The sequence below is a fragment of the Diaphorina citri genome, unplaced genomic scaffold (genome assembly GCF_000475195.1).
Source record: "Diaphorina citri unplaced genomic scaffold, Diaci psyllid genome assembly version 1.1 scaffold2581, whole genome shotgun sequence".
Classification (NCBI taxonomy): Eukaryota; Metazoa; Arthropoda; class Insecta; order Hemiptera; family Psyllidae; genus Diaphorina; species Diaphorina citri.
The window spans coordinates 19,633-32,950 of record NW_007380000.1 but is presented as its reverse complement, the minus strand read 5'-3'; the positions used below and the strand labels follow the sequence as shown (position 1 = coordinate 32,950).

Below are 13,318 nucleotides of genomic sequence, written 5' to 3'. Positions count from 1 at the left end.
ATTTGCTATTCTGCTCCCAATAGGAAACTTTTCCCTCGTCAATTAGAAATGAGGCTATGAAATTCTTTAAAAAAAAATCTCAATGTTCTTACTACGAGTAAAAAGCAGTCCCTTTTTCCGTACCCATTTCTAAGCTCGGAAAAGGTTTTCGCAAGATTTATATGAATGTATCTATTAAATTCAATCCAGGAGGAAACTATATTTTTCAGCCCGAATACTAGGAATATTAATAATACCTACCTCTTCTTTACAGCTCTGAATTCTAACTTTTTAATGTTTTATTAGTAAGTACGAGTAAACTCAGGAGGAAACTATATTTTTCAGCCCGAATACTAGGAATATTAATAATACCTACCTCTTCTTTACAGCTCTGAATTCTAACTTTCTAATGTTTTATTAGTAAGTAAACTCGAAACTCAAAAGTAGACAACCCTCAGAGGGTTATATTATGTAACTTGACTTTGTGTTGGTCTTTACTGTGATCTTTTGATGATGAAGTTCTTCGTCCTTCCTGTGACTCGAAACTCAAAAGTAGACAACCCTCAGAGGGTTATGTTATGTAACTTGACTTTGTGTTGGTCTTTACTGTGATCTTTTGATGATGGAGTTCTTCGTCCTTCCTGTGAGAAATGGGACTATAATAGTTTTTATCTTTTGAAGAAAAAAAAAATGGGATATTAACTACTTGCAATTATGTGCTAATAAACTGAGTAAATAAAATCTTTCAGTTCAATTAGCTGTTGCTTACAGTTTCATAGTTCATTGTACCAACGGATAGGCAGAAATAACATAACAAGAACAATATCCAACTCAAGTAATGTCCTCCATGTCTTTTTATTTGTAAATGGCATGTCTAAAGTTAGGATTAAAATAAAAATACTCAACAAAGTGTCAAAAAACGGTCTCGTTGAATGCTTTTTTTAAGCTTAAGAACAATATCCAACTCAAGTAATGTCCTCCATGTCTTTTTATTTGTAAATGGCATGTCTAAAGTTAGGATTAAAATAAAAATACTCCACAAAGTGTCAAAAAACGGTCTCGTTGAATGCTTTTTTTAAGCTCATGTTTCCCGACTGTATGAACAGCCAGGTACTCTAATAAGCTTCACAAATATCACAGAATTGTTAGTCTACTATGACTACACTTGTAATAAAATGATGTAGTAGTTAAAATACATGCACACTTACACATTGTAAACACAAATCTTTCAAAGCTAATAAGCTTCACAAATATCACAGAATTGTTAGTCTACTATGACTACACTTGTAATAAAATGATGTAGTAGTTAAAATACATGCACAATTACACATTGTAAACACAAATCTTTCAAAAAACAATGACAATCCCGTTGATCTTCAAAAGATGTCTCGGGAATTTCTTCGATTGTCAACATATGTCTAACGTGTTTCGTAGGACTGTTGGAGTTGCACCAAGATTCATACGACAAACACATCATTAGTAGGTACAGATCTCCTTATTATCTAGCTATTTGCGAACTTTTGAAAAATTTCCGTGAGTTGTTGATGTTTTTGTTGGTGCTTGTTGTTGTTGTTGTTGTTGTTGTTGTTGTTGTTGTTGTTGTTGTTGTTGTTGTTGTTGTTGTTGTTGGTGTTTTGGGTTTTGAAGAATGCTTCAGTGTAGCATGCTACATGTTGCGTCAGTGTACTTGCACCTTAAGGTTAATCAGGATTGTGTGCTTTTTTCATTCAGAACGTTAGGATAATAGAATTAGGGTTTTGATTGCACCAGTAAGTATTTGAACTCGAAGAAGAAGCTTTACTTTATCCTCTCAAAGATCTTTGCATTATAGATGATGAACTTAGCTAGGTTTTAAATTAGCTGATTGGAAACGGTCTTGCTTTGATTGGTCCCAAGGGAAAAGGGAGTGTTAAAACGAACGAGAGAAGTCAAGTCAAAAGTAAGAAATAAGGTAACACAAATAACTGTTGGGAATCCAGCCCAGCAGTCATGAATCCAGGAGGAAACTATATTTTTCAGCCCGAATACTAGGAATATTAATAATACCTACCTCTTCTTTACAGCTCTGAATTCTAACTTTCTAATGCTTTATTAGTAAGTACGAGTAAACTCGTTGGTAGCAGGTTCCAGGTACCTATACCTCCTCCCTATGATAGATTCAATAGGAAAGGTAATACCTATACTACAATCCACCTATCAGATATTGAATCTCATCAGATGGTTATCAAGGGTAGGTAACTTTCTTAGGTAGGTAGTAGGTACTGATTATGACTTCACTATTCGTGCTTTAACTAAAATGTTTTGAAATACCTTCTGTTTGTTCCAGGTTTCGAGACACCCGGAAAGCGCAAATCAATGTCCCATCTCTTCCAAATCTTGGTAAGTGATGTTCAACTCGTATCTGATGTATTGACCAGGACATAATTAGCTAGGTTATCCATATGGAGGAATTTACTGTACGCCCCGTGTCCGAGACTTTCGAGAGGTCTCACAGTATTGAAAAGATTTGGGGTTTAACCCGCGCCCTCGTGTTTACCAGGCGAGCGCCTTGACCACTACGCCACCGAGGCACGTCTTGAATTTATGAAGATATATCAGTGGAATAGACGGCATAAAAGTCAAAGGAAATCCTCTGAAGGTGGTATGATAACAGAGAGGACAGCACAAGCAGAATCGTCTATTGCTTTTGTTGGGCAAAGTTTCCTCTCCGTACCATTTATGAAAACAGTGCTTGCTACTCGTATTATGAAAACAATAACGACATTATGCAGAATACATGCTGCCCGAGCTCTCAAAACTAAAAACAAGAAACATTTCTTTTTAATGGCCATTGTTTTCCTTCTAGTTAAAAGTTATAATATTACCAAATGGAACAACTGTATCTATACCGGAAGAACAGAATCTCAACTTGGGAAAGCCTTAGTCATGGTGCATTTGTATGTAAAGTACTTTCAAACATTTACAATCCGCGTATACGGGGTGTTTATGTTTAACCGTTGACTTTTTCAAGAGGTTTGATATAGGGAACTGTAACTGACCTAGGTCTTAGCGTCCCGAAATCGAAGAGAAGAAGGAGAGGATAAGAGAAAGCCAGAGGTTCCGAGAACGAATCTTGTCTGTTTGGAATAAAAATCCGCCCCGGATAGCAATCGGACGCTTACTAGGTAGACGAGCTACCCACCAAGCTACCATCATTCTTCTTCTCGATGTTGCCAAATCCGGTTCGGATGTTGGTTGTCATCTTACGAGTAACTTTGTGAGCTTTTATTTGACTTCGTTTGCCGTTACCGGGAACAGCTGGCTTGTTTTGTTAAACCAAGTTTTTGGTTTCAGCCGTTTCATAATTAAATTATTATCTCAATATTCTCAATAGTATGTGCTACGTTCCTACCTCCATTATGAACAGTACTCTCACCATAAAAGATGCAGCCTTGCAAAATATATCACCCACGCAAACTCTACCTAATGTTCCAATGTACTTAGCGTACAAAACATTATAATTACGTCAAGCCCACTGACACAACCCATAGCCCATAGGTTTCCAGTTTCTAGTCAACAACAGCGGAAAGTAGCCAAACATTACCTATCCCTATGTTTATCTACCAACAGGAATTTTGTATGCTCACCAGAATATGTGTTTCGTGAAAGGAAAACAATGAATTATCTGTAATTATTTAATTGTCCACCTAATACATATCTCAATTATTATGATTTGGACAGGTTATACAGAGTGATTAAAAGGGCATACTGGATGGGAACTTTAAGGCATATGGCTGCCAAATGGATGTACGGCGTGGGTTGTCTGGCTATTAGGGGACGTTAAACCGAGAGTAGACTAGTGTCTAGCTGTGAGACTATAAACAGGGAGGAGAACAACTAACTCTAACCAACTTAGCTATCTGGCAGTTCTTCAAAGAGTTCTCTCTGCTTTTAAAGAATAAGCCCAAGCAAGTCCTCACGATGGTTGACTGCGGTTCAGGACGAGCTGAATACACATGGCTAGAGACCATCACCGCGGTGTTTGGCAGATAAAAAAAGATATTTTTTATCCTGCCATTAGTATTCGGCTACAGCGGAAGCCGCTACAAAATCAACAACAACAACAACAACATCATCATCAACTAGAACAAAAACGACAACAATAACAACAACCGATGCCTATGTTCGAGTACACAATATGTATGAATAATTTTTGAAGTGACAGGAGTGTAGGATGGTAGAAATGTATGTGGGTGCTCATCTGACGTGTGATCCTGTTCATGAAAAACCTTGAGGCGCTGTTTTTTTTCGAGGAATTAGATAACCTACATCTCTGGACGTAAAATTACCCCAATGAATATGACTGCATGGGTGCTTACAAATTGGTTGGTGGCAAGTTCCACGTGATGGTAGATTGGGTTTGATCTCCCCATTTGACATAGCCCCAGAATCCGATGAGGATATCTGCAAGTGTGATGATCACCATTCCCATGTTGAATACTCCGAATGGTTTGCGATAATCTGCTGGGGTCCTCATGTTCTTCTCCAACGCTATGATCTGCGGGAAAGAAGTGAAGAACTATTGACTCTTGAAGATTAATAGTTATATCGGGCCATTACTTTTTCAAGTCACATTTGTTAAGATTTGAAGGAACACAAACTTGTATTGATTTGTCTCGTTGTAGTGAAATTGTTACTACTAGTAAAGTTGCTCGTCTTGAAACCCGAAAGATGTTGGTTTGATGCCGACCAATGCAATGTTTATTTTTGCTAACTAAATTGAGAGTTTGAAGAGATAATACTGAGACTTTGGGTAGTAAAAAAGTTGAATGAGTAGAAATTGAACGCATTAGGCAACAATCTCATCTTGGACTTACCACTCCAATAGTTTGCACAGAATACATCACTGTACCGAAAAACAGTGCAAAACCTTTTATTGGTTCTGGTGCTATCCAATGTTTATTCTCAAATGATGGTATGCCATCTTTGAAAATGAAATAGTAAACAAGCGACAGTCCTCCAAGAATGAGTAGATCTCCTAAAGCAGATAATGGTGAAAGACGATGAAAATTGCGGATTTGGTTAATAGGGGATATGAGGAGTCCAGTAATCAACATCCAAATTCTTATGTCGAAGTGAAGTTTCCAATGAAAGTCAGCAACCTGTAATAAAGTAATGATAAAATTTAGTTCTTATCTTTTTTGCTTCATTGATTATTTTGTTATCTCATAAAATGTGATTTGTCTGGATTCTTTGTTAAAAATATTCGCTAATATGTTCATTACTGTGCCAAAAATCATTAGAAGGAGATATTGATAAAGCAGCAATATCGTACAATTAGCTGATTAGCAAAATATCGGGATGCCCTCTAAAACGAGTAATGAGGGGAAATGCCCAAATCCCCTTAAATCTCAGTCTGATTCATTTTGATACACTCACCTGTTTAGCAGTCCCTGAAATAAATTCAATAGCAGCACAACAAATGCCCATTTGGTATGCACCGACGAAAAAGTCCACTATGTATCTGAAATATAATAATCCACTTTACTTCAACCTTACACTCGGTCAACCTAAACACAATAGAGATGAGGGTATTCGAGTTGCAGACCATGCAAACCTATACAGTGTATATTCATAAAATGTAGATACACTCGGTCAACCTAAACACAATAGAGATGAGGGTATTCGAGTTGCAGACCATGCAAACCTATACAGTGTATATTCATAAAATGTAAAATTTTATTGATTTTTTCAGGGCCAACTCATGAGATCTTCCTACAACTTGTGATGTATCATATCAAAGGTCTTAAAGAACATAGTATTTTGGTACAAGTCCATGTTCTCTCGCCAATAGTGCTTTAAGTCCCACTTGTGATTCACATTGAAATTCGGGCCCAAAAATAAAATTTATTTTTGGGTTTCTTAGAAATGTCGTACCACATTGTCCCCTGACATTTCCAACATGAGTGTGGAATAGTGATCCTGCTTAATAAAATTACAGTGATGTATCATATCAAAGGTCTTAAAGAACATAGTATTTTGGTACAAGTCCATGTTCTCTCGCCAATAGTGCTTTAAGTCCCACTTGGGATTCACATTAAAATTCGGGCCCAAAAATAAAATTTATTTTTGGGTTTCTTAGAAATGTCGTACCACATTGTCCCTTGACATTGAGTGTGGTCCCTGTTCACCAGGGGTAAACGGGTAATACTTTTTCTTGTAAACTTTATACAAATTAAGTACTTTTCACCTGAGCAACATATTACATACAGCTTAAAACTGCTTGATGACACTCTTGGGTCCCTGTGTACAAACAGAGTGGACCCATGATCCCATGAACAAGCATGATAAGTTTGATAAGAGATTTAGAGAGGACAGTTAACAATATCAATCAGAATCATATACTGAGTTCATCGGATTTATTATCGAAATGCAAACGAGGCAATGAACGTAATGAGACCCAACATAATGTTAGGTGTTATCTTTGGTATCAATAACACTCTTGTATATTTGAGACATATCATGAGTGACCTCACCCACCTCGTGAACTAAGCTCACGTGAACTAAGTACATATACCTATTATCAAGTATGTTATCTTGATAATTAGATCCTAGGAGTCCTGTATAAGATACTTCTTTGCCCGTTTAGAAATTTATAAGAGAAAACTTACTTACGGTGATGGCCTCGACAACCATTTCAAACAATTCGGACCCTTGTCGAGAGAAAGTTTCATAGCATGAGCATATTCTATCTGAGGAACCCTCCCATTCTTGGCTATGTGATGTATATTCCGGAGCTGAAATCAGTCAACAAGGATTTACTTTATTTTCCACTCTTCAAAAAATAGTGATATCCCCAAAAATGACACTTTGTTATTGAAAATTAAAGGCCGAGAAAGTGGATACAGTTTGAAAATTGATATGCCAAACTCTCCATATCTTACTTATTATGGTCTCGGGGAAATGATTTGCTAGCTAATCATATTCTTGGCTATGTGATGTATATTCCGGAGCTGAAATCAGTCAACAAGGATTTACTTTATTTTCCACTCTTCAAAAAATAGTGATATCTCCAAAAATGACACTTTGTTGTTGAAAATTAAAGGCCGAGAAAGTGGATACAGTTTAAAAATTGATACGACAGAACCGCCAAATTCTCCATATCTTCTTATGGTCTCGGGGAAATGATTTGCTAGCTAATCATGTACATACTCGTAGATCAGCATTTGCATTTCGTCTCATTTAACTAGGGTTTCATAAAACTTTGCGCACCATAATGTTGGCCAGCACCTGAGAGCTATGTCTAACTGATGAGTTCAAATAAGAACGAAACGCGTCTTAGGCTGCTTTCAGGTGTTGGCTAAATTCTAAATGTACATACTCGTAGATCAGCATTTACATTTCGTCTCATTTAACTAGGGTTTCATAAAACTTTGCGCACCATAATGAAACTCTCGTCTGTAAAATGTACGAGTATCAAGTATTTTAGAAAATTGTTTCCCCTCGAGTTTGATAAAGGAAACATCAATTCTGATTCTATGGTGGACATCTTCCCTTAATCCTGTAACTGTCTTATTGAGAAGTATTTCTTCATGATGAACGTAATGAGACTCAACATAATGTTAGGTGTTATCTTTGGTATCAATAACACTCTTGTATATTTGAAACATATCATGAGTGACCTCACCCACCTCGTGAACTAAGCTCACGTGAACTAAGTACAAAGGTACCTATTATCAAGTATGTTATCTTGATAATTAGATCCTAGGAGTCCTGTATAAGATACTTCTTTGCCCGTTTAGAAATTTATAAGAGAAAACTTACTTACGGTGATGGCCTCGACAACCATTTCAAACAATTCGGACCCTTGTCGAGAGAAAGTTTCATAGCATGAGCATATTCTATCTGAGGAACCCTCCCATTCTTGGCTATGTGATGTATATTCCGGAGCTGAAATCAGTCAACAAGGATTTACTTTATTTTCCACTCTTCAAAAAATAGTGATATCTCCAAAAATGACACTTTGTTGTTGAAAATTAAAGGCCGAGAAAGTGGATACAGTTTAAAAATTGATACGACAGAACCGCCAAATTCTCCATATCTTCTTATGGTCTCGGGGAAATGATTTGCTAGCTAATCATGTACATACTCGTAGATCAGCATTTGCATTTCGTCTCATTTAACTAGGGTTTCATAAAACTTTGCGCACCATAATAAAACTCTCGTCTGTAAAATGTACGAGTATCAAGTATTTTAGAAAATTGTTTCCCCTCGAGTTTGATAAAGGAAACATCAATTCTGATTCTATGGTGGACATCTTCCCTTAATCCTGTAACTGTCTTATTGAGAAGTATTTCTTCATTTTTTTTTTTTTTGTTCAAATTATCTTTTTTAGCACTTACCAATTGATGCATACAGTAGGATGCCAATGATGAAATGAGTATAGTTCCTATAATGCCTATCGAAAGTCCGACGTGTTTAAATGCGATGGGTAGCGCCATCATGCCTGCTCCCAGACTTCCAGTTATAAGATGACCCATGGTCTCCCAGTTCCTGAAAATGGAGGATAATTATCTACTTTAATGTACGTGCAGGGTAAATTGAAAAACCTGCCGAATCGGTTCGTGTAAAGATACACAGGCGTGCTTACTGGAACTTGGCCTGGCGCACTGCCGTGCGCTCAGATAACTGTACCCCACTGTAGACTAGGGGTGGGGCGTAGATTTGAACCTTACTTGTTGAAAAATTAAGGCCGGGGTGTTCCTGAAAATGGAGGATAATTATCTACTTTAATGTACGTGCAGGGTAAATTAGAATAACTGTACCCCACTGTAGACTAGGGGTGGGACGTAGATTTGAACCTTACTTGTTGAAAAATTAAGGCCGGGGCAAAAAAGGCCAAGTTCCTATCCAAAAATGTCGGCCTATAAAAGTGGTGAGATCAGAAAATTGAGGCCAAGTCTGCATTCCCAATTTTTTGTGTCTGCTGAAAATGCTGGATCTCAATTCCGTCAACCTTCTCTCAATTTCAACTTGGCAATGTTTTTCCTTCTCAAATTAATACCTAAACCACTCTAAATACTGTTGAACCATCATGTTCTTGTGTCCTGGGTTCCTGCTCTCTACTGTCTAGGACTGTTCCTGATTTTACATCCCACCCATGTTCAATTTCTGGGATTTTACATCCCATATTCAGTTTCAATAGAGGGTAATGCAAAGGTTACTAATGCATCATGAACGACGTCATATAAAATATTGTCCAAGTTCTAGAAATCCACTATGTGCCACACACCTGACCAACCTTTGCTATAATCTCGGGTCCAATTGCCAGCAAACCTTTTGTTTCAAAGGCCATAACTCAACCTGACCCCCGTATTTCATCAAGCCCGTTGCATTCCAATGACATGAACAATTTTATGGCATAAATTATGGCCCTGTACATATGCACCACACTTTGCATCAGGTCCCTTCATCTAAAACCCACTTGCACGGTTATAAATAACTTATGAAATGAACAAGAAATAAAAAGTAAATGAAATAAAACACGACACTCCTGGTAATTATTTATTTATATTTCAAATTAAAACACAACACAATTACGGGTATAAAACATGTAGGTATGCCCGGTGCATTGGAAGCATAGTAGCAATATGTTGATGTATGTACCTGTGCACTTACATAAATATATTGAAATGGAATCAAATTGAAATGTTCCAATCAAAATAAATATTATTTTGCCCACAAAATAGTTTGTGGGCAAACACTCGACGTTACTTGTGTTCCATGTCCTTCGTCCATATTTCAAATTTACTCTGTAACTGGGGCTTTTACGTCGCTTTCAATTGTACCTCTGATTCTAAGGGTCATATCACGACGGGGATTTTACCCTCCATCTACCGACAAGGCAGCTTATAGCTCCCACATTTTGCATTGGAAGCATAGTAGCAATATGTTGATGTATGTACCTGTGCACTTACATAAATATATTGAAATGGAATCAAATTGAAATGTTCCAGTCAAAATAAATATTATTTTGCCCACAAAATAGTTTGTGGGCAAACACTCGACGTTGATTGTGTTCCATGTCCTTCGTCCATTTTTCAAATTTACTCTGTAACTGGGGCTTTTACGTCGCTTTCAATTGTACTTCTGATTCTAAGGATCATATCACGACGGGGATTTTACCCTCCATTTACTGACAAGGCTCCCACATTTGATCCCAGAGAACTTGGAGACTTGGATAGTGTAGCTATCACAAACTTGGGGAAGGATTTAATGACCGGTGAGGGAATAAACTATTTTTGCATTTACCAATTGATGCATACAGTAGGATGCCAATGATGAAATGAGTATAGTTCCTATAATGCCTATCGAAAGTCCGACGTGTTTAAATGCTATGGGTAGCGCCATCATGCCTGCTCCCAGGCTTGGATAGTGTAGCAATCACAAACTTGGGGAAGGATTTAATGACTGGTGAGGGAATAAACTATTTTTGCAGCGGGGAAAGGGAAGTGTCTTGTTTTATGGGTGAACGAATCAACTCGATTTTCGCTACACTGTCCCAAGAATCATCAAGAATGTTCCTGAAAATGGAGGATAATTATCTACTTTAATGTACGTGCAGGGTAAATTAGAATAACTGTACCCCACTGTAGACTAGGGGTGGGGCGTACATTTGAACCTTGTTGAAAAATTAAGGCCGGGGTCACAAAAAGGTTTAAACTCACATTGTAACCCCATAGGGTATGGAATTGGAACCTGGTTAATCCATAACCGTGGATATCGGATCACGCAAAAAATGTCCACAAGAAAACCACGGCTTATCTTCAAATTCTTCAAACCCTGCTCTTAACTCTGCATTTTAACAGATATATAGCTATTCAAACAATAAGTAAACCTTTTACTTACGTTGTGCTGTGGTCGGTATTTCGATTCTGGTAAGGTTCATATTCCTCTTCTCCATCCTTGTGTTTTTCCTCGGAGACTTGGAGCGTCATGTTCATGGAACGGAGTCACCGGTCCGGGATTTGGCACTTACTTATACCGAAAAATTATCACCATGGATCAAAATCGAACAAATGGAACCTTTTGCGATACTATCCCGTATCATTTAATCTTAATCCGAGAGTTATAAGTTGACCGGTTTTAGTTTTCCGTACCGAGATCGGGTGGTACGTTTCAAAAAATTAACTTTGAAAGAATCGTCTCCGGTTCTTTCTTTGTATGACGAGCATGAGAAGATGAGATCGACTTGAGCATTTCAAATGCTTTAATTACGAACACTCCCGAACGTGTAAGGCAGTTGGCTCACGGGTAGTAATTTTTTTTGAAGAGATTTTTTCTCAAAGTGGCCAGTGGCCAGTAGATTTATAGATTACGTAGAGCATCACAAACGAGGTGTAAAGGTGTTAGGAGAAGCCACTGATACCCCTACTTCTTCTTTTTCTTCGCCTTTTCCCGTGTACAGACGGGGTCGGCGTTTTTCGTCAGCCTCTCAATCACCCCTTACTAGGGTGATTGCTTTGGGCTGACATTTGATTTTGCCTACTTCGATTCTGGTAAGGTTCATATTCCTCTTCTCCATCCTTGTGTTTTTCCTCGGAGACTTGGAGCGTCATGTTCATGGAACGGAGTCACTGGTCCGGGATTTGGCACTTACTTATACCGAAAACTTATCACCATGGATCAAAATCGAACAAATGGAACCTTTTGCGATACTATCCCGTATCATTTAATCTTATGATTTTGGCTACAAATTTTACGAGTGGATGCCCTTCGCACTCAACCTTTGCTATTTCTTTAGCAAGGGAAACCATTGATACCCCTACTTTATGATTGATTTTCACCTCAAGGCGCGGCGCAAAGTAACTTCTGATCAAATAATGTAAAAATTCTAATTTCTTCCGATAAAAATGGTTGCGACCCGTGTGTAGAGGGCCTAGCTGTTATCAGTAGCTTATCGGCGCACGCAGATTTAAACAATGATAGCCATTGATATCATTCTAAATGGATACCCCTACTTTATGATTGATTTTCACCTCAAGGCGCGGCGCAAAGTAACTTCTGATCAAATAATGTAAAAATTCTAATTTCTTCCCATAAAATAGTTGCGACCCGTGTGTAGAGGGCCTAGCTGTTATCAGTAGCTTATCGACGCACGCAGATTTAAACAATGATTGCCATTGATATGATTCTAAATAATTGATAAAATATTGTACCTGTAACAAACCTTTATTCTATCACAGTCATGGCCCATGTTATCGCCTTATTTTATCAAATAAACCTGGACTTTCATTTCTTGAAAGAGAGAGAGAGAGAGAGAAAAAAGAAAAAAACATAGAGAGAGAGAATATAATACACCGAAGGGTACAGACTTTTTTTTTACAAATAAAATAGGTATAGGTACAACTGAAATACACATTTGAATTTGTGCCCGTTCCGTAAAAAGGCTAAAATGCTGAAGGCATATCCATGTTGCATATTCCAGGTACGAGTAACGAGTCTTAAATTCATCCATCTGTGTTTTTCAGGGGCCAAACATAAAATTTCATTTACCCAGTCCACCCTTTCTATCAAGGGGCGATCCCCTGCGAATATTTTATCATATCAATGCTGAATTGATTTCATTACGAGTAAAACGTTATCTACCAGAAAATATGTAGGAATAACTTTCTGCCAAACAGGTGAGGTTCGTTCGGAAAACAACTGATTTCTCCTATCCAGTCCTTCGATTGCGGGATCAAAAATTCTTGAAAACAATGCTTTCTCATTACTATAGTATAGCCTCGCTATAACTGTAGTATGTAATAGGAAGTAAAAATCTTTAAATTGACAGACACCGAAGCGAATACAATAGTCCGTCCCTTATACCTTTTTATTACTATTGTAATAATAAAGGAAGGACGGACTAAAAACACAATTTTATTGAGATTCAATAATACTGTCTTTCCTTACCTTTAAACCTATCATTTCATATTACAGTGTGAGCACTTATTGCTGAAATATCGGGTAATGGAAAGTAAAAATCAAACTTCCATGTTTGAAGTGGAGGATGAAGAGCACTCTAAATACTGTTGAACCATCATGTTCTTGTGTCCTGGGTTCCTGCTCTCTACTGTCTAGGACTTTTCCTGATGATTTTACATCCCTTCCCCATATTCAATTTCAATAGAGGGAAATGCTAAGGTTACTAATGCATCATGAACGACGTCATATAAAATATTGTCCAAGTTCTAGAAATCCACTATGTGCTGCACACCTGACCAACCTTTGCTATAATCTCGGGTCCAATTGCCAGCAAACCTTTTGTTTCAAAGGCCATAACTCAACCTGACCCCCGTATTTCATCAAGCCCGTTGCA

At 37.7% G+C, this 13,318-nt stretch overlaps 1 protein-coding gene across 1 annotated transcript; it reads right to left on the bottom strand.

Annotated features, from left to right (window-relative positions):
• Positions 1-4,304: 4,304 nt before the first annotated feature.
• Positions 4,305-11,191, bottom strand: LOC103519164 (proton-coupled amino acid transporter-like protein CG1139). The gene is made up of 6 exons (XM_008484250.3): positions 10,867-11,191; positions 8,361-8,511; positions 7,787-7,908; positions 5,398-5,482; positions 4,836-5,120; positions 4,305-4,516 (listed from the first exon to the last, which is right to left on the bottom strand). The coding sequence occupies exons 1-6, from the start codon at positions 10,959-10,961 to the stop codon at positions 4,334-4,336; spliced, it is 921 nt and encodes a 306-aa protein (XP_008482472.3). The 5' UTR covers positions 10,962-11,191; the 3' UTR covers positions 4,305-4,333.
• Between the last annotated feature and the right edge of the window lie 2,127 nt (positions 11,192-13,318).